The following is a 25,611-nucleotide window of genomic DNA, read 5'->3' on the forward strand; positions in this document are numbered from 1 at the left end:
TCAGGGCCTGTAGCTAAAGCCTAAACAGGCCACGGGGAGTACCAGGTGCAAGCTGTGCCAGGGTCGCCTTAGCAAGATGGCTTGAGCTGCTCTTGGGGCATGCTTGGGCCCTGGGGCAAGCTGTGCTGGAGCCTGCAGGTGCAGCTGCAGCAGCAGCAGGTGTGTGCTGCAGGGGCCGGTGCGTGGGCCTGGCGCACACTGAGATAACCTGGGCCAGCTGGTTAGAGCACCTGGATTATGCTCCTGCTCAAGCAGCCAAGGTGGAAGGGAAGTGCAACAAATGGCACTTTTTGGTGCCTCTGACAAAGCAGAGTTCCCTCAGTTCCCCTCCTGTTTGGCAGATGCTTTTTGGTTAGTAAATGGATGTCTTTCTCTTGTTGTTAAGGTGCCTTTAAACCACTTTCTGCTGTGTCCCAGGGTGTGTGAGTCTGTACCCAGGGCCCTCGGTAATCCCTCCCTACTGCAGATCAATTTGTCTGGGGGCGGGGGAGGGGAGGTTTCCCATCTCTCCTAGCCATTCCTGTGTGCAGAAGCTGCTCAGTTGGTCCTTAGTTCTTTTTCAGGGGGTACAGCTTTGTCTGTAGGTATAGATTTGATAATTTGTCAGAGGAGGTGAGTTCAGGGTCTTCCTATGTCATCATCCTACCTTCGTAGCCCTGTGGTTTTAATTCAAAGGTAGCCAGCATGAAGTGTGAATGTTTTTTTCATTTTCTCCTCAGGCTAATTTATTAGTCAAATCTGATTCGGACTGGATGGATGCCTTATTCTTCAGAACACTTTTCTCTAGTTTAAGCATGTCAAACTCACGGGCCGCAGGCCGCATGCAGCCCACAACGAGTATTTTTGTGGCCCAGCCAATATAACGGTGTGAGCAGTTATTTATAATTATGAAAGGAAATAAGTCTCCTGTCAGATCCAGAATTACTGACATTCACCTTGGGTCAGTATTGAAAGTGATCACTGCGAACAAGATTTCCCCCGAAGTAGGAAAGACAGTAGCAGAGAAGAGATGCCAAGTGTCAGGAAGAAAACATTAAAGTTATCAATTGTTCTTGTTTTTTTTTTATACTATACTTCTTGAAATAAACATACGTTTCTATGAAAATTGAAGCTTTTGTGTGTGAGTGTGTGTGTTTTTGCGGCCTACATAAACTTAAACCTTGTTTATTTGGTCTGTGTTAGCCTTTGAGTTTGACATGCTTGCTCTAGTTAATTCTGACTAGGCAGATGATTCCTAAAGGAGGAACAAAACAATGTGACACTGTTTTTTGTGCAATACACTTTTATTTTCCTTTTACCTTTGCAGTCATCTTTGAGTAATCTTTGTGTAAACAATAGAATGGAATGATGTTACATTAAATTGTATGCAAATGGCTCTAGAACACCTTAACAATTATGACAAGGCAATTATAAAGAACTTTGTTTTCTTTAGTAATATATATTTGCTTTTTAGAGGACACTGAAGAGCTGCCGTGTCTAGGGTTAGCAAGGAAAGAGCAAATGGTACCATTCCGGGAGCCCACCTCCCTGAAAGTTTTGATTCCAATTTTGAAAATCCCAAGTTTGCTATTACATTAATATGTAGTCCAGCAGAGGGCTACTTGAGCTGACAGTATTTATTCTTGAAACTTAACCTTTTTAGTCATTGCACAAAACCTTTTCTGTTTCTGTTTGTTTTACTCCATCTGGGTGTTCTGCAGAATTTCAAGTAAAACTCTGATTCTGGTATTTTCAAGTTTATCACCTTTGGGCCAACGAATCCTATCATCTAAGGAGAAGTCAAATCAGAGATGGGTACATAAGTAGCAATCTAACAGAATGGCAATGTTTTGTATAGCTTTCTAAATGTTCCAATGAAGCAAAACTTACAGATGCCACTGTATGTAGAGGATGTTTTGGATCTGAGGCTATTCCAGAATAAAGCAGCCTCAGGCACATTCTTCATATGAAAATTTGCAAGGCACCTCCCTCTCCCAGGAGACAATCAGATTGTGGGTTGGTTTTTAGGCAAACAAACCAAAAGAATAAGCATCCTAGTTCTTAATTCAGTCAGTTCAAAAATCAGAAGTTATAAATACTCCAAAGATAGACCTGAAACTTTTTGTTTAAATAACAAGAGATTTACTACAAGAAGCATATAATCAAAAATTTTTCTTTTCCTAGCTAAGGTGTGTAATGCATAAATATATGAAAAATAAAATTCACAGTCAGTTTTAAAACTAGAATTCAAGTTTGGCTAATAAATCTTAATTTTATAAGTATATTAATTTCTAAATACAACATAAAAGAGGCAGCATTGTCAGATATACAGTTGAAGTGTAACAGAAAGAACAAAAATGAAAGAAGAAATAGCTTCTGATAGAAAAAATTCACTTTGTTGCCAATAAATAGGACCACCTGAGTATAGTTCAGATTCTTTTCACTTAAGGGATATCCGAATTAATTGCTAAGAATATTAAATAGCTTTTGGAAAAATGAGCAACAGTCGTGCAGCTGTGGCATTTGCTTGTTCTGATACTGTGGCTTGCTAGAGAATAAAGCAGAACTCGGAGTGTTAAGTTTTAAAAAATTCTTTTTTATCCCATTTCGTCGAAGCCGGCCTCTTCACAATCTTCAGATTTTGCTGGGAACTGGGAGTGAGGGGGTGGGAGGACGTGGGGAGGGAGAGGTTGAGGGGGAGTGTGGTGAGGGAGGCATGACAGATCAGGGCACCGCAAGGGACATGTATCAGCTGACACTCAACTGAGCAAACCCGATCAGCTTCACTTCGTCTGGAATCTCGGATCCATCACAGCCGGAAGCCTGAAAATGGAAAACAAACAAAAAAACCGACACCTTGAGTGCTGGTTCGTCACTGCTGGTTTGTACAGACTTGTTCATGTGGTGGCAGAACCAAGAAAAGGCATGTTCAATATGGGGCCATGTGTCCCCCCATTCTTCCAGAAGAATCAAACTCCAAAATGACTACTGGGTGCTAAGTGCTGTGAGAAACCCCATGCTATCAAACGCGGAAAACGGGAAGGGATGGGTAACCCGGTTAAAACACCACTGTGCCCAGGCTCTCAGCTTTGGAACTGCCAATGAACCATCTGACTGACAAGAAACCACACACAAATTTTCAACGACTACAGTGATTTTTAAATATACTTTCAAAATTAGAGCTCATTAATAATGAGAAGAGATCTGAGATCTAGGAAGTCACTCAAGGGATAACTTGTTTTTTATCAAAATCATCTCCTCTGTAAAACTGGCCAGAAAAACAAGTAGTCACCAGGCGGTGGAATGGCTCTTCATAGATAACAGTTAGTTAAGTCCCAGTGAGCTATTTTCACAGGAAAAGGTACCATAATAGGTTATAACAAAGAATTGTTTCTAATATTTTAGGACATACTAATTGCCTAAAATTGGCTCAAATTATAGTGTGCCAAATACTTTTTGATTTTGAAGAAAAATAATAAGGAACTGGAAATAAGCCACTGCCCATCAAACCTCTCACTGGTCCTAATTCATAAGTTATTTCTATTTTCCTTTGCACCTCCCTCTCTTTCATACACACACAACACTCAAATCACTATTGGATATTATGTAAGCACCACCAGTGGAGAGAAAACATCTGATGAATGCCTGGAAATGGGCAACAAATTACCAAAGGACCGTACAAACCTTTTGTTGGCCTAATTCTTGCTGAATTATTGTCAAAGTAATTAGTTTGCAATGGAGGAAGCAGAAAAGCCCTTCCATACATCACAATGAGCCTGCTTAGCCCCGCTTCCTCTAAACAGTACATAAACTCAGCCCTTGGTCAACCCCAGCAATTTCCTTTAACAGAAGCAGCTAATTAGAACATATCATATAACTTGAATATTTTAAAATAACAGTCAGTGTGAGTAGTTATGCTTACATATGAAAATCAGTAGCCTGAAGAGTAGTAGGAACATTAGTTAGCATTTAAGACATTTACTTTGTGCCTATCCAGTGATTTCTCTGGTTTTACTTGACAGATAAGATATTCAGTGAAGCACAGCTTTCATTGTTTGCATTGCCAGGGGCAGATCAGAAACAGTCCTTCCCTTATCACTTTTAACAAAGTACTACAGGCATAGAAGGCTTTTCAGCTGAGATTTTCTGGTGGGCATTTTTTATACTGATACTGTCATATTCACCTCCCCTACCAATTTTCTCATTCTACTCTCACTGTCTTTCTGTTAAATCAATCTGCCTAAACATTCCCTTCTCTCCTGCTACTGCAAACAATGTTATTTACTCAACCCACTGAAAGCAGACAGAGACAATCTGTATAATTAATAGGCAACTGACAAACATCTGAGGACAAATGATGGCTGCAGGTGCCAAAGGTCAGACTGCCGAGTGTGAAGCACATCAATGCATCTGAAAGCTACATCAGGAATTTGATCATGTGAATAACAGGAGGTTAAGATGATGAGGAAGAAAAACAAAATGTCCTGTGTTGGTTAAACTGAATAGGAATAAGAGAAAAATATTAAATCCTTTTTGTGAAGAAGAATGGAATTTACAGTGCGAGTGGGTGACCAAGCCAGTGGTGGTTGAGGGCACAACTCACAGGGAATCTTCAGGGGGTGCACATCCCTCCCCATGCCCCCGGGGCCTCCTGCAGCTACACTGGCCTGTTTTGTTTCCTGGCAAAGAGGCATAGGCCAGGTTGCTTGGCTCTGCTTTAAGGCACTCGGCCCTTTCGCCACGCTCTACCATGCTCATTCTCTTTTAGCCAAAGCTGAGCCTGCAAAACACTAATGGGGGCAACATACAAATGATTCTGAAATCTAGAGAAAAGGAAGCAGAGACCCTCAAACTTTTTGGTCTCAGGATCCCTTTATAGTCTTACTAGAGGTCCAGTGCATGAAATTAGTGCACTGGGGGGGGGGGGGGAGGGATCCCTCAGCCAGGCCTGTGTCCCCCTGCAGTCTGAGACCTTTCAGGGATGTCCACCTGCAGGCTTAGGCCAGCTCCCTATGGGGGTCAGGCCTAAGTCGGCAGTCAGACATCCCTTTCACAGTCTGGGACCCCTCGCTTCTTACCGTCCCCCCCCCCCCCTGCTCACTGCTCCTTACCCCTCAGCTCCCTGCTTCTTAGCACTGCCTTGGAGGCGGGAGAGGCTCCCACCACCGCTGCTGCGCTCGCCAGCCATGAGTCCGGCTTGTGGCTGAGTGGTGCTCCCCCTGTGGGAGTGCACTGACAACCAGGGGGCAGCTCCTGCATTGAGCGTCTGCCCCCTGGTGGTCAGTGAGCATCATAGCGACCAGTCATTCTGGTCGTTCTGCCATAATGGTCGCTTAGGCTTTTATTATATAGATACTAATTTTTTTAAAAATTTCTATTTTAAACATTTAAATAATATTAAAGTATTATTAAAATACATTAAAAACCGTGTTTATGTAGGTTATATTCATTATACTGCCTTAGAAATTAAAACAAATTTCTAAAATATTCATTTACTAATTCATTAAACATGAAATCTACCCATTTCAAACTAATATAAATAACTGCAGTTTATACCAAAACAAAATAAATTTGAGAAAATTGGCATTGCTTTATATTTTGCAAATCTTTTTAATGTCTTTCTTAATAGAAGATGGCTGGATTCTCATACCTGCTTCTGCATTCAGTCTATTGTTTGTTTTCCTTGGATAGTGTATAAAGATAATCCAGGCTCACACCAATTTATAGTTGAAAAAGGGAAGAGTATTTTAATAGCCTTTCTAGACACTTTGTGGATATTGTTTATTAGAATACCAAAACTGGCCAAGTGATAGTTTCTTAAAGCTTAGATATAATGTGGAATCTGAAACCATAGCATTGAACTTTCCATACTCTGCTACACTGAAATCCATTGGTCACCCTTGTACTTTGAATGGTTCTTTAAAAAATTTCCATTATAGTTGACATAAGATATTATATTAGTTTCAGGTGTACAACATAGTGATTAGACATTTATATAACTTACAAAGTGATGACTTCAGTAAGTGTAGTACCATTCTGACACCACTCATAGTTATCCTATCTAATAAAAGAGTAATATGCAAATTGACCGTCACACCAAGACACAAGATGGCCTGCAGGGGAGGGCAGTTGTAGGAAGTTAGGGGTGACCAGGCCAGCAGAGGAGGGCAGTTGGGGGTGACCAGGCCTGCAGGGGAGAGCAGTTGGGGTGGACCAGGCCTGCAGTGGAGGGCAGTTGGGGTGGACCAGGCCTGCAGTGGAGGACAGTTGGGGAGTCCCAGGCCTGCAGGTGAGGGCAGTTGGGAGGCACCAGGCCTGCAGGTAGGGCAGTTGGGGGGCACCAGGCCTTCAGTGGAGGGCAGTTGTGGGTGATCAGGTCAGCAGGGAGGGTAGTAAGGGGTGACCAGGCCAGCAGAGGAGGGCAGTTGGGGGGGACCAGGCCTATAGGGGAGGGTAGTTAGGGGTGACCAGGCCATCAGCAGAGGGCAGTTGGGGGGTGGGACCAGGCCTGCAGTGGAGGGCAGTTGGGGGGCCAGGCCTTCAGGGGAGAGCTGTTGCGGGGGGACAAGCCCTGCATGGGAGGACAGTTGGGGGGGGACCCCTGCCTGCAGGGGAGGGCAGTTGGGAGCCAGCAGTCCTGGATTGTGAGAGGGTCGTCGGACATCCCTCAAGGGGCCCAAGATTTGAGAAGGTGTAGGCTGGGCTGAGGGACACCCCCCTCCCCCGTGCACGAATTTCGTGCACCGGGCCTCTAGTAAAATATAATTGGCTATATTCCCTTCCCTGTTACTGTTTTTATAAATGGCAATTTGTACTTAATCCTATTACCTTTCTCAATTACCTGCCCTGTCCCCCTCCCACAACCTGGCAACCATCAATTTATTCCATGTCTATGACTTTGTTTCTGTTTTGTTGTTTTTTTTTTTAATAGATTACTCACATAAAATCAAATGGTATTTGTCTTTCTCAGTCTGACTTCATACACTTAGCATAATACCTTTTTATGTCCATTCATGTTGTTGTAAATGGCAAGATTTCACTGGTGTATTTTTTTTATGGCCAGGTAATATTCCACTATCTATACTAGTATGTACCACTTCTTTATCCATTCCACCACCAAGGAGCACTTTGGTTATTACTATAGGTTGGCTATTGTACATAATGCTGCAAATATCTTTTAGAATTAGTGATTAGGATTTCTTGGCATAAATACCCAGATGTGAGATTGCTGGGTCATATGGTAGTTCTATATTTAATTTTTTGAGGAATCTCCTCCATACTGTTTTCCATAAAGGCTGCATCAATATGCAATTCCATCAACAGTGCACTATAAGATTCCTTTCTCTCCACATCTTTGCCAATTCTTGTTTGTTGATTTATTGATGATAGACATTCTGACAGGTGTGAGGTTATATCTCAGTATGGTTTTGATTTGCATTTCCAGAAGATAAATGATGTTGAACATCTTTTCATATGTCACCCAATAGACATATCCTCTGCCCATTTTTAAAGCAGCTTCTTTGTTTTCTTAGTGTTAAGTTGTATGAGTTACTTACATATTTTTGACATTACTGACTTATTGAATGTATTATTGGTGAATATTTTCTCCATTCAGCAGATTGTCTTTTTGTTTTGTTGGTTACCTTCAGTGTGCAAAAACCCTTGCCCCAGGAGACATATAGATATCAAAAAGTTTACTGCCTATGTTTTCTTCTAGGAGTTTTATGGTTGTGAGTCTTACATTTAAATCTTTAACCCATTTTAAGATTATTTTTCTATATGGTGTAAGAAAGTGACCCAGTTTCATTCTTTTGAATGTATCTGTCCAGCTTTCCCAACACCATTTACTGTCATTTCCCCATTGTATATTCTTGCCTCCTTTGTCATAGATTAATTGACCACATAGGGTGGGTTTACTTCTGGGCTCTCTATTCTGCTCCATTGATCTGTGTGTCTGTTTTTATGCTAGGACCGCCTTGTAGAATAGTTTCATATCAGATAACATGATACCTCCCACTTTGTTTTTCTTTCATAAGATTGCTTTGACTAGCTGGGGACTTTTGTGGTTCCATAGAAGTTTTAATATTATTTGTTCTAGTTGTGTGAAACACACCATTGGGATTTTGATAGGGATTGCACTAAATCTGAAGATTGCTTTGGGTAGTATGGATATTTTGACCATGTAAATCCTTCCTATCAACAGCATGGTATATACTTCCATTTATTTGTATCTTATTCAATTTCATTCTTCAATTTCTTAGTTTTTTGAGTACAGGTCTTTTACCTCCTTTAAATTTATTCCTAGGTATTGTTTTTGACACAATTGTAAATGAGATTGCCTTTTTAATATCTCTTTCTGATATTTTATTAATGTATAAAATTGCAACTAATTTCTGAATATTTTATATACTACTACTTGACCCAATTCATTTATTACTTCTAATAGTTTGTTGGTGGAATCTTTAGGATTTTCTAATTATAGCATAACTTCTTTCATTTCTGATTTTATTTGGACCCTCCCTCTTTTCTCTTGATGAATCTGGCTAAATAAAGGTTTATCAATTTTGTTGGTCTCTAGTTCCTTCATTTCCGTTCCGATCTTAATTAATTCTTTCCTTCTACTCACTCAGGCTTTGTTTGCTCCCCTTTTTCTAGTTCCTTCCTTATAGGTTGAAGGTTATATTGAGATTTTTCTTGTTTCAACTGTGTACCATAAATTTGGGGTCATTGTGTTTTCATTTATCTCAAGGTATCTTTTAATTTCTTCCTTTATATTACTGTTAACCCATTCATTATTTAATAGCATGCTATTTAGCCTTACTGTATTTTTCAGTTTCCTAATTGTCACTGATTTCTAGTTTTATAGCATTGTGATAGAAGAAGAATCAGTTTTTAAAAATTTATTGAGACTTCTGTGGCCTAACATGAGGTCTATATTTAAGTGCACTGGAAAATGTTTCATGTGCACTTAACTGATACGTTGGTGTGTTTTTTTAAGTCCATAGGCTCTAAGGCCACTATCTCCTTGTTGATTTTTTGTCTGGATGATCTATCCATTGATGTCAATGGGATGCTAAAGATACCGACTATGACTGTCAATCTCTCCTTTGTCCATCAATGTTTGCTTTATATATTTAGGTGCTCCTATGTTGGGTATATAGATGTACCCAAGTTATATCCTCTTGTTGGATTGATCCTTTTATCATTATGAAATGTCCTTCTTTCTCTCTTGTTACAGCCTTTGTTTTAAAGTCTATTTTGTCTGTCTGATATAAATATTTCTTCCCCAGCTTTTTTTCCCCCTTTATATTTGCATGAAATATCTTTTTTCCATCCCTTTACTTAGAGTCTGTGTATCTTTCAATCTCTTGTAAGCAGAATATTTATGGGTCTTCTTTTTAATCCACTGAGCTATCCTATGTCTTTTGGTTGGAGCATTTAGTCCATTTAAAGTAATTATTGATAGGTATGCTTATTACCATTTTAATAATTTTCTCATTATTTATGTAGTTATCTATTTCTTTCTTATTCTCTTGCTAGTTAATTACTTTCTATGGTATGTTGTTCGAATTCTCTTCACTTTATTTCTTATATATCTCTTGCAGTTTATGGCTTGGAGTTGTCATGTGCTTCTTGTATGCCAAGCTATGTATATAACAGTCAATTTTAAGTTGATGATCACAAATTTGAACACATTCTAAAATCACTATAATTTTACTTATCTCCACCATGTCAATGTTTTGGTCATTTCTTTTTACATTTTTGTAATCTCTATTTTGCTTGTTAACTTCAGATATTTTATTTTTCATTTCATGGTTTCTATCTCTGTTGAAATTCTCTCTAGTTCATCTATTCTTCCCCTACATTCACTGAGAATCCTTATAGCCAGTGTTTTGAGCTCTATATCTGGTAGATTACTTGTTTCCATTTCATTCTTCTTTTCTGGAGATTTGTCCTAGTCTTTCATTTGGGACATGTTTGTCTCCTCGTTGTGGCTGATTCCCTACATCTCCTGGTCTTGGCAGAGTGGCCCTAAGTAGTAGGGCCCAGTGGTGCAGTTTCCTTGGCCACCCGAGTTGAGTCTTCCAGGAGTGTCCTAGGTGTGGGTTTTATGTGCCCAACTGTTGTAGTTGAGCCTTGATTGTGTTAGCACTGATCCTCAGGATGATTGGCTGTGAGGGCTGGCCGTGACTACAGAGGACACGCTATTGTGCAGGTGTTTACGTGCCAGCCAAGTCCACCCTTTGGATTTGTTTGTGGAGCCCGATGGGAGGTGCTCTGGTGTAGGCCAAGGTCAGCCTCCATTTGTGCCCAGTTTGGGGCCACCTGGTGGGAGCTACAAAGTGATTTGCCGTTGGTTGCCACCTGTGTTGGACTTAAAGGTGCTTGGAAGAAGCTATGCTGGGAACTAATGCTTGCTGCCACCATTGCTGAGCATGGGGGCCCCTTGTGCCAGGCTTGGGTCTGCTTAGTATTAGGCACACTGAAGCCAGCCACTGCTTGTTTGGGGTTTGTAGACCTTTGGGAGATTTTGGAGAGTTCACAATGTGAGCCGAGGCATACTGCTTGTGTGGAAAAGCCACTGGAAGGCTTGGGCCTGACACATGGGTGGGATGGGGTCTCAGGGAGTTACCAGTGCAGAGGGGAACAGTGTTAGCCAGCTTAATGGAGAGTTCAGATTTGGTGCATAGCTGGGTGGGGAAAGGAGCTCAACCCAGGAGCAATGATGCCTGCCAGTGCTTCTGACCCCTGGCACTTTTTGAGCTGATGCCCCTGCAATGGAACCCAGATCAAGTGAGTTTGCAAGTCCCTGTGCAGGCTCTTCAAAAGGAACTCCAGCAGCCCTCTGCTTCACTCAGATGCAATCCTCACTGGTTTTCGCAGCCAGATGTTATGGGGACTCCCCTTCCTGGCACTAGTGCCCCACCGGGACCCCTCCTCCTCAGGGGGGCGGGGGAATCTGCTCAGAGAAGATATCCCTTCTGATTCTTAATTGCCACATGTGGGTGTAGGACCTGCTGGTTCTGTGTATTAGTCCCTCCTACCAGTCTCGTCATGGCTTCTTATATCCTTAGTGATAGAACTTCTGTTCAGTGAGTCTTCATATGGTTGGTTCTCATCAATTTTCTACAATATTGATGTGGTCGTGGGAGGAGGCAAGCACAGCGTTTACGTACTCTGCTATCTTGCAAGGAAGTGTGAATGGATCTTCTTACCCATGCATTATTTTTCAGCATGGCTGAGCTATGCAGATTTTCCAATGTTGACATATTTCATACAGTATCACCCATCTCATCAGAAAAGGCTTTTAAGTACTGGGGGGCTGTCAAATGTAGAGTGGCAGATACAAGTTTTCCAAAATCCTATTTGTGTTCAAAAGCTAAGGTTTATTATTAACAATAAACACTGTCAGTCATTCTCCTTGAATTTCCAAGCTTACTAGGTTCCTTTTGGAAAAAAATATCTGCCACATCCCTTGTCTGAATAACCATCGTTTGTCAGTTATTCTTGCAAGAAAAAAAAAAATGGGTGGTTCAGCTCACAACTCAAACAATCGCACACGTGCTTTTCCTGGCACAACCACGGCCCTTCAGTAACGGAGGAAGTGCTTCCATTTCATCACACACAATATTAAAAACGTGTGTCCGCAAGTAGACAGATTTAATAATATCTGTTTCTTGCCTTATTAGGAAAATTCTTAAATGACACTATCTTTTTTGGATTTAATTTTTTAAAAGCGACTGAGTGCACGCATGCCTGTGAATAACACGATGGCTATGGTACAGTTTGAAGTTCCTGCCTTGATTCATGCTGACATTAGCAGTTTTACCCACGAGGGCTTTTCTACCAATGTCAACACAATGGAAAAGACAAGTAACATCTTGGTGTTATTATGAGAGTTTTCACACCCAGTATACCCTAAAAAGGGTCTCAAGGAACCCCAGAATTCCAAGGCCCACATTTTGTGAACCTCAGCTTCAAAGGGAAATGTATACAGTATCAGGAACCTAGCATGGCAGTACAATGATGCATGCTCTCACTCAACTGTCTGCACTCCTGCCAGGCCAGCAGGTGTGGCCTGTGGAGGAGCTGAATCCTCCAGTGTCACCCACAAGGATTCCCTTCACCCCAAACCTGGGTGCACGTTGGAACTAGCTGGAGAGCTTGAAAACATACTAATAACATACTAATGCACGTGTCCACCCCAGAGGTTGTGATTGGTCTGGGGATACGGCCTGGGCACTGGGATATTTGAGCTCCCAGGAGATTCTAAGGTTGGGTACAGTTTGCGAACCACTGTTCTACCCGAGTGAACCACCAAGTTTCCTTTAAAGCAACAGTTCTCAAGCTTTAGCCTAGATCAGAATCACCTGGACAGGTTGTTAAAACACAGATCCCCCTCCGCCATCCCCCAGAAATTCTGATTCTTTAGGCCTGAGATGGACCCTAGAATTTGCATTTTTATCAAGTTTCCAGCTTCCAGGTGGAGCTGGTACTACCAGTCTTGGGACCACACTTGGAGAACCATTGTTTGAGAGCTGCTCCATGGACCTCCCTGAACTGAAAGTTTCCCAGCTTTATGTTGTTCTTTGGAAAATGTTAGTCATGTAGCCTCCAACTACGCCAAAGCTGAAAGCCTCTAAAAATAAGGCCTTTTATTAATTACCAAAATACTCATTAAATTTGCTATCTGCAATTCATGTTATTCAACTTCAATAACTAAAATATATAATGCTCATGTAAATGTGTACCAATTGGGTGCGAATTACAATTTGTATTCTTAATATTTGCACAAATGCAATTTCAAAACTTCCACATGAAAGCAGCAAGACTCATTTGCTTTAAAAATTGCAAGGTAACAAATTTAAAAATGACTTAAATGACATTTATGGAGCCTTGTCTTAAAAACAACAACAAAATAGTACAGAAATGTCAAACCTGAAGCAAATTATATTTGAGCTGAAATGCCCTCTATGCCTGAACCACTTTGTTAAAAGTGATTTTTTAAAAAAGGTTTCTAATCTGTCTATCCTTGGCCATGTCAACAATGGAAATCACACCTCACCTATCTGTCCAGTGAATCTAAAGATCTAAAGCTAAAGATTGGGCAGAGAAAAACAGAACAGCACTTGTTTATGTAACCAATATCCTTTCACCTTGTGCATTGTTTTTCTCATACAAGCAGACAGACAAGATAAGAACAAACATCTTTTCAAACTTGAGCCAAGTGGGAATGGGGAGAGGAGAGAGATCAGAGGAGGAGCCTACACATGGAATGCTTCTCAGCTCCACACTGGAAGCACCAGGGGGTGTTTTCGAAATTCCCAGGCTGCACCAAGAAGAATTAAATTAGTTTCTCTGGTGCAGGACCCAGGCAATAGTAATTTTTTAAAGTGTCCCCGTCACCCTGAGTGAAACCTTTGTCTAGCAATGTAAAGACCACAGTTCTTTAGACAAAGTTCAGGTCCCTAGCAGTCTCCTTCAGAAAGCAAAGAAAGCTCTGAGATTAAAATGATAAGCAGTTGAGAGATAAAAGTGCTACAAATAGCAGTGGCTTATGAGGAAAAATGCTTATGAAATACTTTGATCTTTCATTCTTCAATAACATAACCAATTTGAATCTCTGTGGCTTTAACCAAGATGCTAGTGTCCTATGAAGATTAGGCTGAAGTTTTTCTAAGTGAGATTTGTACTCTGATATATTTTAATTATTATCAGGCCCCTGCTATGTGCCCAGGCACTGGGGGATACAAGACAGAAATCTCTATCCACCCAAAGTCTCTAGATGTATTAGAGATATAAATCAGAGTCTACAAAATGTCAGTACAATATAATCCTTGTGGAGGAGACTATAGGAGCACTTAAACCAGGATTGGAAATCAGAGAAAGTAAAAATAGGCAGAAAATTGGAACATGTCTAGGCATTGGTGAGACAAAGAGGCCTGAAGAAGTTGGGGAAGAAGGTTATTTTAGTAAGAGGGATGAGTACATACAAAGGGCTAACAGATGAAAACAGGAGGGAGCAGGGGGACAGAGAAAGAGAATAAATGAACGGGGGCTGGTCAGATTAAGAAAGTGAAACAGGGAGGGCTTCCCCAGCCATGTTCAGGGGACTGACTTGTAGAAGAGGACAGCGAAGAACCACTCAAGTGGAGCGTGGGACTGTGGAAGAGTTCCTCGGGCTATCGCCTCAGTGTGGTAAGCAGAGCTAGAGGCTGGCGAGGTGTAGGCAGGAGGGTCAGTTTTGGAAGATAAGAGGATCCCAAGACAGAACCGAGAGAGAGAATCCAGGAAAAGTAAAACTGATGAGAGTAGGACATGAGAGGGACTTACACATTCCCCTTCTGTTCATAGACACTCGAGCAGCCGTTATATGAAACCTACAGTTGTAGGCAAGAGTCAGGGTTGCTCTCCCTGTTTTATAGGTAAGCAGGATGAGAGACGGGGGAATAAGCCAGCATGAGAGTTTTAGTCTCTCACCTCTCTATTTACATGTTCACACAGGGAAATGTTCTGGAGGTGGTATGTTATAACTGCTTTCTAATGGTATAAAAATGAATAAAGAAACGTTAATATTGTTTGAAATGCTGGCACAGGGTGCCATTTTATCATCAATATATATTTTCATGTAAATGAAACTGGTTTACAAAGGTGTAGGTGAATTAGAAACGTAAGAGGTGACAGAAGAGTCCTAAGCAAGAAGGTGAAATTTTCAATTTGTCAATTTATCACTATGTCTGAATAAAATGTGTTTTTTTAAATTATCAAAGCAAAACAAATTTTGTCAGATAAATTCTGTGCAAATCTTTGATCACACATAGCCTACCTACCTGAAACTAGATGAGAAGCAAGACCAGAAAGCTAGTTAGCACCAGGCAAACATTTACTGTAACTAATAATCACTTAGCATTTTTGGCCATGCACTGTTTCCATTAAATTTCCAAAGAAATAAAAGAAACAGATCATCAATACATGTTGTACACAGCGTTCTGACTGGCCCTTAATACGATTAATTTATAGTTTAAAACTGGGTCACTTAATGGGAGGCTTGTTAAAACTTTCAAGAAATAGTCACTTTTGTCTGTTTGGACTTCTCTCCACCCTCGCTTGGTTTCACAATGACTCCAAAATGCTCAGTATTCCGTACCTCTGTGGCCACCCCCATTATTCCATTAAAAATCCACTTGTGCAGAGAAACTGCTGGAGAATTTCTCTCTGTGAGAAACTGTTAATGCGATTTGCAGTGTGGAGTTAAAATGTTGTCTTTGTTCACTAGCCTTCAGTGAACTGTTCTACAATTGTTTCCAATTACCTAAACCATTTCTATAATAATCAGCCTCATTTTTAAGTTAGAACCATTTAGCTTCAGGAAAGCTTTAGTAAAAGTTTTAGCAAACAGTACATTAAGTGATTCATTTTAAAAATCCTAAATTAATTGTATCAAGGGACAGTCAGAATGCAGCAAGCAATTTAAGGTCTACCAATACTTTGCTGTGTACAACATGAAATTAATATAATATTGTATGTCAACTGTGATTGAAAAAAACACACACTCTTAAAAAAATTACTGAAAATGATGAAATACATCATCCAAATAATGTTTTAATCTTGAAAAAAAAAAAAGAGTTGCTTGGAATTCAGTTTAATTTTGTTCTATATGGTCAAGTAGCCATAAAAACTGGAAGCAAAATGGCATGGTGTTCAAGATTCTCAAGTGGCCACTCTTCATTAAAGATGTAATGGTAAAAGAACAAGCTATGCTGACAGAAGAGGAAATTTCTGGTCATGATCAGAAAATGTTCCCAAATGTCGAACAGGCAAATGATGGATGCAAAAAATGGATCCCAAAAGGAAACATCAGCAGCAATAAAATTACAGAGCAGGGTATGAAACTCTATTATTATTCCTTGACGGCACCTCATGGCAGCATATTTACCTTCTTTCCATAACTTTCCACTTACCAACTTAAATGTCAAGGTTTTTAAAGCTTTGGGGTCATCTACAATCTTCTGTAAATTAGCAGCCACTGAAAAATACAAACATGGAGAAAAGTGTTCAAATTATTTCCCGTAACATTGGATTTTCACATCAGTGATTCAGAAAATTTGACTAATGATGCAATTAGCTGCAAAATTATTTTTCACAGACATTGTGAAATCCATATAAATGGCCAAATTACTCTCATGTATTTTCTACACCAACTTATATCTTCGGTACATCAGAATTAATAACGTACAGTTGATTTAGAATTAACTGTACACTGACCTCACTTTCAGAAAATACAATGAGAAATGACTTTCTCATGGGAAGCAGAAATGACAGCAGTGTTTCCACCACTTGGTTTTCCTCATCGCCCATCACTAGGAAACGTCGGAGCCAGGAGAGGGCAGCACAGAACACAGAGGAGAGGTAGTCGAGACAACACGGTTTCTTTGGAAATAATATAGGTCAGCACATTTGAACTCCGGTCCTGTAAATTCACTCACATTTCTGTGCCCATTTTTACCAAAGCCTCAAAATGCAGTGGATAGATAACCTGTATGACTTGGGCATATGTTTTAATGTTTTCAGAGCACAGTGATCTGTCAGACCAGAGAAGGGCCACCTTGAACACTTCCCAAGTCCTGTGAACAGGGTGGAGCACTCGAGGCTGTCAGTGTGAAGCTCCAGAGTGAAGATATGTTTCCACTATTAGCTGGATTCATCAGAGACCTGCCCCACTCTCCATGGTGTCATGATATATTCGATAGTCTAGGAGAGGAGTCAGCCCTTCCCGCTTACTCCGCTGGCTTAGGGTACAGTTTATGAACAATATTACCAAAGGTAATGACAGAGATTTCATGCCTTCCTCTTTCCATACCAAACTTAACGTGTAAAGCACTGAAAGTCAGGTGAGGGCTTTTGGTTAGGAAAGGAGCAGTTACTATCCAAGAAATCAGGGAAGAGTTTTTTCATTATCAAAATCATCTGCTGCTTCACTAATTAGGTATCTGAAAAGTTATCGGAATATTTTAAGATAAAAACATTTAAGATACATAATAAATGTATAAATAAACGTTTTGAGAAAAGTGTTTCAAGTACAATGCTTACAAGTAGAAAGAAGTCTGCAAATTGTATTTTTCACTGAGGTTAACTGAAAACCTAGATACATAGATTTTATGCAAATTAATTTATTTCATTTAATCCAGGGGTGGGGAACCGTTTTACTGCTAAGCCATTTGGATATTTATAACATAATTCCTGGGCCATACAAAATTAGCCACTTAAAAATTAGTCTGCTATCTTTGGTCAAACATTTAATTAACTCGCCACTCATGCCCTGGCAGGGCCAGACTAAATGATTTTGTGGGCCTTATACGGCCTGTGGACTGGACGTTCCGCACTCCTGATTTAATCTATCAGCTGCAAAAGGAAAAACTGAAAATTATATACAGCAGTCCCCCCTTGTCCACAGGGGATATGTTCCAAGACCCCAGGGGATGCCTAAAACTGTGGATAGCACAGACCCTATATAGTCTATGTTTTTCTCTCTATAGACATACATATATACCTTTTCACTTAAAGGAAGCACTTTGCAGTTTCTGTTTTGCATATATGAATTGCCAGCATCACTATTCTTATGCTTTGGGGCCATTATTAAGCAAAATAAGGGTTACCTGAACAAAAGCACTGTGATACTGCCACAGTCACTATGACAACCAGGATGGCTACTAAGTGACTAACAGGCAGGGAAGGTATATAGAGTGGAGGAGCAGGACAGGATTCACATCTGGGTCGGATCGGCGCTGTACGGTGTGAAATTTTATACTACTCGGAATAGAGTGCAATTTAAAATGTAACTATTTATTTCTGGAATCATCCATTTAATATTTTCAGACCATGGTTGACCATGGGTAACTGAAACTGCAGAAAGCAAAACCAGGGAGAAGGGGGACTACTGTACTCCACATGGCCTATTTCTCTTTCTAAACCATAATGACAAGCAACATTTTACCTCCCTCCGTGGCCCTCCTCACACTTCCATTCTGAGCCATCTGCAAAGTTTCATTTATGGTAACATCCCGCTCATCTTCCTCTCCTCTTTCTTTTGTCCACACAAACTCACACACACATCAGGTAGATCCCGGGCCACCAATCTGGATAGTTATCATCACCAAACTGCTTTTGGCCTCCTCACCAGCTTCCTGACAAAGTTCAGACACTAAAGCCATCCGGTAATCCAAGCCAGAAACACGAGCTCCGGGAGGGAAAGCCTGGCCCACCAACGCCAGGACTGACGGTGACAGGGCATCGTGTATGCGAATTGCAGCAGCTTTTCCTGACAACACGAGAGTGTTCTAATAGCTCCTTGGGTTTGGGCTGATTTCACGAGTGGCCGTGAAGTCTTTATGGGAATCTCAGTCCTTTCGTGCAAATCTCTCAGTTGATGTGGATGATTTACTGCCTTGTTCTGGGTCATCTATTTCCAGTCTGTTCTCTAAAGTGCCGCCCAAAGCAGGCTGTCCTGCACTCATCACACCCCTCTCTGCTGTGCTCCGTGTGTCCTCGGGCCCATTTCCAAGGATCGTGGCTGAGCAAGCTGCAGACTGGAGGGCAAGAATGAGTGGCCAGCATCTTAAACAATCATCCCAGAAAAACCACGCACCCCAACTGTGAACCTCGGGGACATTAGAAATTCAAATTCTGTCTTCAGCTCAAAGCAAAAATAGCAAAACTGGCCTCTTACCTGATTACTTATCCCAGCTGCTAGGCGTATTTTCAATTTAGTTGATTCTAATTTGTTGTAAAGTGCTATAAAACACCTTCATTTAACTGACATCACATAAAATTCAGGGTGATGCTAATTTCTCTCCCAGCAGCAATGCTCATTAAAAAGATGGGTGTCACTGCTTTCTCCCTTCTCCTGACTGTGCACCTGGGTTTCAGCAATAAAAATGCTCCTTACCTGGAACGTGAGCTGAGAAGGAAGGGCTGGGTAGGTAGGACTGGTTGTTAGAGCTTCTCAAGTATGTGCTCATAGCACCGAACTTCGCGTTTTAAGGTATTCTAGTTTCCAAAAAATATGGGGCTTCTGAACCTGCTTATTCAGTGGCCATCAACTCATTTCCAACCCCTCCCGGCTTCCCCCAAATAAACCCATCCCCCGGGTGTCTAACAGGCTCTGTAATCTTCTTTGAGGTGGTCCCTTCCCTCCTCCCAGCCCTCTCTCTTCAGCCACAAGGGCTTTCTCTGTCTCTTGGCCACACGAGACGCAGGTAACACTCACAAAGGCTCCAGGGATTGTGGCCTTCCAGCCCCACCACTGGGGCTACAGGAGTCCTTTGTGGGCAAGCTATTTTTTTGTGTTCCTGAGTCATGTTTTAGACTTGAATGCCTGTCAGGGCTAGACGTTTCTATTTGCTCTTTGGGATAACATTTGGTTTGAAGTATGGTAAGTACTCTGCTTTATGAAACTGCAGTAATATCATTAACCGCCATATGAAAAAGACGCTGCTGCTTAATACCTCCCCAAATGCAAACACAGGCAAGGCAGCACGGCTGGTGTTTCTCTGACAAAGGGTGCCAGGCATTCTCCCGACAGTTTCCTCTATAAAACCCTGGTACTACTCAACTCCCCACATCGTGACAGTTAGAAAAATAACAGCCATATAAGGACTATTTTACTATGTCTGTATTCTGATTAGTCAAAAGATACACTTTTCTCCGCAGATACCAGTATATTTCACAACAACCTCATATAGTACTGATGTTCTGGTGGCTGTGAGTTGACTTATTTGAGATATGCCCAACAAAAGCTGTGTGGAAAAGCACACCAGTGAACACCGAGTCTGATGTACTTCCCTCGTAAGAAATTCCTGAGATAACACAAGAGCTTAGACTTGGGTTACCTGACAAGGTGATGATGTTACCATATTGTTTTATCCAAAGATATACCTTGAACATCTGCTCTGCACACTGTATTGCTTAGAGAGGCAGCATGAGAGTGCACAGGAAGAAAAATGGGTGACAAAAGAGAATCCAAGCTCTGAGTAAGGAGACGACATGAGGGTGAGTTTCTCATGGATACTGCTTTAACACTGATGCAAAATTATGGCTTACTAACAATAATAAAAGATTTACCCTGTTATTTTCCCTAAATCCCTGGGCTCTTATATTTATGAGATGAGTAGAGCATAGTGCATAAGAGGCTGACTACTCCAGCTGGAGGACCTGAATTCAAATCCTCCCTCGTACTTAGAGCTGTGTGACCCTATAAACTTGCAAGTTTACTTAGCCTTTTGGTGCTTGGGGCTCTGTATCTTTAAAATGTGGGTATTAATAGTGCCTACCTGGTAGAACTGTTTCAAGAACTGAGCTCGTGGGGGGTGGGTGGGCGGACGAGGAGTGAGAGATCAATCAAAGGACTTGTATGCATGCATATAAGCATAACCAATGGACACAGACAGTAGGGGGGTGAGGGCATGTGCTGGGGTGTGGGAGTGGCTGGGGAGAGGTCAATGGGGGGAAAAGGAGATATATGTAATACTTTTAACAATAAAGAATTTAAATTAAAAAAACTGAGCTAATACACACAAAGGGCTTAGAACAGTGCTTAATATATAGCAAGTGTATAATAAATATTAGCTTATTATCTCTACCCTGGACTACTGCATATATTTATTAACTGGTTTTCTTGTGTTAGCTCTTAACTCCTCCTCATGAGCCCCTTTTCTCACACTCACCGGAGTTACTCAGAGAATCTAAATCATCAACTGGAATGTGTTGCCTCTGTAGGTAATACCGTTAACTGTTCACATCAACTTCAGGATAAAATCTAAGCTTTTTGGCCCATGAGACCCTCTGTGGTCCAGTCTCAACCTACCTCTTCAGTTTATTTTCTGGATTTTCCCAGGAAGGGCTCCGTAACCCCCACGATCCTCTGGATCTCTACCATTAAGTGAAGAGGTAACTCAGTACAGATCTGATATCCTCACTAGATTCAAACTCTTTTATAACCCAGACAAAATCTTATTCACCTCTGCAAAAGGTAAACCTTTAAAATACATCCATACACAGAACTGACCACTTCTCACCACCTCCGCCCGCTGCTACTACCCAAGTACGGCCACCATCACTGCTCGTCTGGACTAATACAATAGCCTGTGGTCTCCCAGCTTCCATTCTTGTTCCTCAATGGCACAGCCACCCCCCAGCAGTCAGCTGAGCCATCTAACATGTGATCAGACCATGCCACTTTTTTATTCAAAACCCTCTGATGGCATTACAGCTCAGGGTAAAAGCCACAGTCTCTCCACAATGGTCTACAAACCCCAACTGACCTCATCCCTCACCACTCTGCTGTAGCCACAATGGTCTCCGTGCTCACCCTCGAGCATTCAAAGCAGGCTGCTACCTGAGAACCTCTGTCGGCCATTCCCTAAGCTGGAAGTAAAGGCCCCTCCTTCATGACCGCCTCCCTCCTTTCCTTCCAGCTTCTGCCCAAATGTCCCTGGTTAGCCTAGTAACATCCCCACTATCACCTCATTCCCTCTGTCTTTCCCCAGAATGTTTCCTTTTCATAGCACCAACCATACTACATCTTTATGAGTCAATTTTGGATGCAGCCCTTCATTTAGCCCCCACATCTAGAGCATAAGCTCCAATGAGTACAGGAACTTTTATCTACCTTGTTCACTGTTCCTAAGGCTTGACATATAGTGCATGTCAATTTACAGGATTCTGAAAACCCTAGGGTAGGACCTGCAGAATTAATCATATCTTAGAAGAATTTCTACAAATGTGTCTCTTAAGCGACAATCCCATTTAGTTTTCCCAAAGCAAATAAGTGAACTCTGGGTTCATCACAAATGAATATTGGGTATCCTAGGCAACCATTACTTTAGAGATTGACCATTCAGTTTTTCCCCCAGAGATGACAGTCTAGGTCACTCCCCAGGCCACTCCCATATCAGTATAGGTGCTATCCCAGAGGAAGGGAATCTACAATGGGTAGCAGAGGACAGAAGTGATGAGCATCAGTGTGGCCTCAGGACTAGACATGGCCGTGGGGACTAGCAGTCACACTAACCTAACTTCCCCTCTTACCGCTCTCCCATGCAAAGAGACCAGCCATTCCTGGAGAAACTCTCCCCTGGGGATCCATGCAGACCAGGGGGGACTGTCAGGGATACTGTGGTGTGCAGCCCCTGTCTCCTGGCAGGAATGACTCTCAGCCACATTCCTCCTTGGGAATTCCCTTTAGGCAAAGAGTGCTGGCTCATCTAGGGTCAGGCCCTCTCCTCAAAGGAGCCCACATCCAAAGACTGGCAATGAGAGGGGCAGGGCCCTGTTCCCTCAGGGAAGGACAAACCGAAGGGTCATCACAGATCCAAAGCTCCCTGTGGACTTAGCTGAGGTGTTTGCTGTGATTCAGAAGCAATTTAATTCCTCCATCTGCCAAATTCTACTTCCTATATTGCTTCACAGAGGTTGATTATGAAAGCTTGCCTCAAAAAACTGCTTGCATGTGAATCTATGTCTCTGAGGTTTTTTCCTAGAAAACCTTAAGACTCTGTCCAAGGATGAACTGGGGATAATCACCTGAGAAGGCCATTTCCATTATCAAGTGTATAAGACAGTATAAATCATAAATGAAATATTATAGAGGAAATGGGAAATATGTATATTGGATGGCATTTTCTTTGCATTTCACTCAGAATTCTGGATGGTGATAAAAAACAGTAGTTAGAAGAGATTTTGGGAATGTTACAGGTACTATAAGCAAGCAGCTTTGAGACCAAAATGTCAAATACACTTGAATATTAGTAATTATTTACATATAACAGGAAAGGATTATGGGAAATAAACGGATATACACTTGCCATTCTCCTTAAAGTTCAGGTAAATTCCAGTTCATTAGTGTTATCTTAGCATAATAAAAAATTGTGAAATAGCTTAAAACAGCTAAACTGGCTGGAATCAAATCTGTCCTTTAAAGTATAATCATAACATTGATATTCTGATGCTAAATGTCCTTGACTGTCTTTAAAATAGAGTTTTATGAACTGGACCACAATGTGTTAATGGAAGTGTCCAATAATCATCATGCTATTTATTATTGCTCATTTTGAAAGCAATGAAATGGTATAATTATTGAAGCTTCATTTAGCTGGTAGAAACAGTGTGTGTACAGTTTAATCCTCTTTAGAATGAGGACAAAGAAAGTAAAAAAAAAAAATACTATAAGAAGAATGTCTAAACTTTAAAATCATGCCTGTCAAGAATACCCAACATTCATCTGAGATGAATAGAAGAATTAATTTATTTGCTTTGGAAAAAATAAGAGGGTTATTGCTTGGGAGATATAGCTATTAAAAAGTACTTTGGTTCTTCAAAAAATATAAAGAATTATATATAAAAAGTACTTTGGTTCTTCAAAAAATATAAAGAATTATATAGTGTCTTGATTTGGAGTTTTTAGTGTTATAACCCTCTAAATTGCAGGCAAAACTCTGTGTGCACATTTCTCGGGAGAGGGTTTGTGTAGCTTTCACCAGATTCTCAATGGGGTCATGTCCCTTATAATCTTAACAATCACTGTCTCAAACAAATGCTTACTAACATCTTCTCTTAGAGACAGGGCCTTTTTTATGTTTGTAACAGTCTTACTGTAGTTGACAAATATCTAAAGTGTACAATTTGGTAAGTTTTGACATATGTGCACACATTAGTGAAACCGACACCTCATGCAAGATAATAAACATATTCATCACATCCAAACATTTCCTCAAGCCCTTTGTTACTCTCCCCATCTTCCCTCCCTGCCCTTCTTTCTACTCTCTCCAGAAAATAACGCTGTCACTATAGATTAATCCACATTTTTCTACAATTTTATACAAATGGATTCATATATAATGTATACTCATTTTGTCTGGCTTTTCTCACACATCATAATTACTTTGAAATACATCTATGTTGTAGCATTTATCAATAATTCATTCCTGTTTATTGCCAAGTAGCATTCCATTGTATGGATGTACTTCAGTTTGTTTATATAGTCAACGCTTGATGGATATTTGGGTTGTTTTGAGGTTTGCTGTTACAAATAAAGCTTTTACAAGTCTTTGTGTACACTTGGGTGGATACCTAGGATTACAATGGTTGGATCATATGGTAGATGAATGTTTGTTTAACTTAACCTTTTGCACTCGGATGTCGATTGTGATCGACACGGTAGCAGCTCGTATGTTGAATGTTTCAAAAAATATCACGCCATGAAAAATTATAGAGATTAAAATTACTCTTTGAATGTATCAATAATTTGAAATATAAAAAAATACAAATAAATAAGTTTGTATGAAATGAAACTCCAGTTTTTTATTCTACTGCCGTGCTTTGTAAAATCTGGGGTATTTAAAAAATCAAATCCCGAGTAGAATAAAGGAATCGAGAAAAAAGCAAGCAAGTGCAAAGGGTTAAAAAAAAATTGCCCAAATGTTTTCTAGGGTTATTGTACCATTTTTTATTTCTTCCAGCACTGTCTGAGAGTTTCAGTTTCTTACATACTTGCCAACACTTGGTATAACCAGCCATTTAAATTTTAGCCATCCTAATTAATGTGTAGTGGTATCTCACTATAGTTTTAAATTGCATTTCCCTAGTAGTGCATTTTTCCATGTGCATATTTTGGTAGAGTATTTTAATGGCTGACTTCTGACTAAAAAAAGTAAAAGGGTATTGGAAATGTGAAGCAAGAGAGTGTATGAAAGTATTAAGGATTTCCATAAATACAAGTGTTTTTTTTTTTGGATTAAGTAGGAGCCTTTTTCTAATAAAACCCAAATACCTTTGTTAAGGAACCACAGGTATTTCTGCATTCTAGAGGTAAGCTGTTCGGAGAGTGCCTATCAGATCTTCTAGATCGATCACACACACAGCTTCTGCCCATATCTTAGAAAATCACCTAAAGCTTCCTGTACAGTTCAGAAACCTCAACCCTCTTCCACTAGAGCTTTTTAAATGTATACGGCACGAGTTTGAGTAGAGTTAAGAAAACAAAGTGATCATATCAAGAAAGCCGAAGAGATAAGACACAGGAAATCCATCCAACTTTGATTTCTAGAGGCACAAAGAAAGCCTTTGCAGGTCTTTGCCATTTACAGCAACAAGGTCTATTTAATTATGCTCGGTGTCTAGATCCCAAGAGGAGTCTTATAGCCAGAAGCACATGCTGGAAACATTAACAAAGACTATATGTACTAGTATATATGGCCTGAAGATAAAACACACTCTGGGATTCTACTGACAATCTCACAACCATTGCCGAGGGAAGACCTCCATGCAGCAGGTACTACAAATGAAGACAACAGGGAAACTCTGTATGAGACTAAAAACAATGTGTGTCTCCTTCAATGCATATAATCACTTGATTAAAAACAAAGTCACTTTGTTTTTAATCAGCTTTCAGCTGTTTTTATGGCCTTGTCAAATCATACAAATTCTAGAAAAAGTTCTAATCTGTCAGAGAATATATGCCAAAGGGAAATGAAATACTGAACCTTACAGGACCAACTTTTTTTCTTATTGTCACTCTTGTTTTACCCTGATCTGTTTTATGGAGGTTTTTTAATAGTCACCAATTAATAGGACATA

The 25,611-nt window shown here is 40.6% G+C and overlaps 1 protein-coding gene across 1 annotated transcript in view; it reads right to left on the reverse strand.

Moving 5' to 3' along the window:
• Positions 1–2,554: 2,554 nt before the first annotated feature.
• Positions 2,555–25,611, reverse strand: part of STK39 (serine/threonine kinase 39) — a 265,976-nt gene continuing 242,919 nt past the window's right edge. Inside the window, exons 17-18 of the mRNA XM_054723077.1 lie at positions 15,942–16,006; positions 2,555–2,802 (exon numbers count right to left, since the gene is read on the reverse strand). Coding sequence (XP_054579052.1) covers positions 2,728–2,802; positions 15,942–16,006 — 140 coding nt within the window. The 3' untranslated portion in view covers positions 2,555–2,727. The remainder of the gene's footprint in view (positions 2,803–15,941; positions 16,007–25,611) is intronic.

This window comes from Eptesicus fuscus, chromosome 11 (assembly GCF_027574615.1).
Source record: "Eptesicus fuscus isolate TK198812 chromosome 11, DD_ASM_mEF_20220401, whole genome shotgun sequence".
Taxonomy (NCBI): domain Eukaryota; kingdom Metazoa; phylum Chordata; class Mammalia; order Chiroptera; family Vespertilionidae; genus Eptesicus; species Eptesicus fuscus.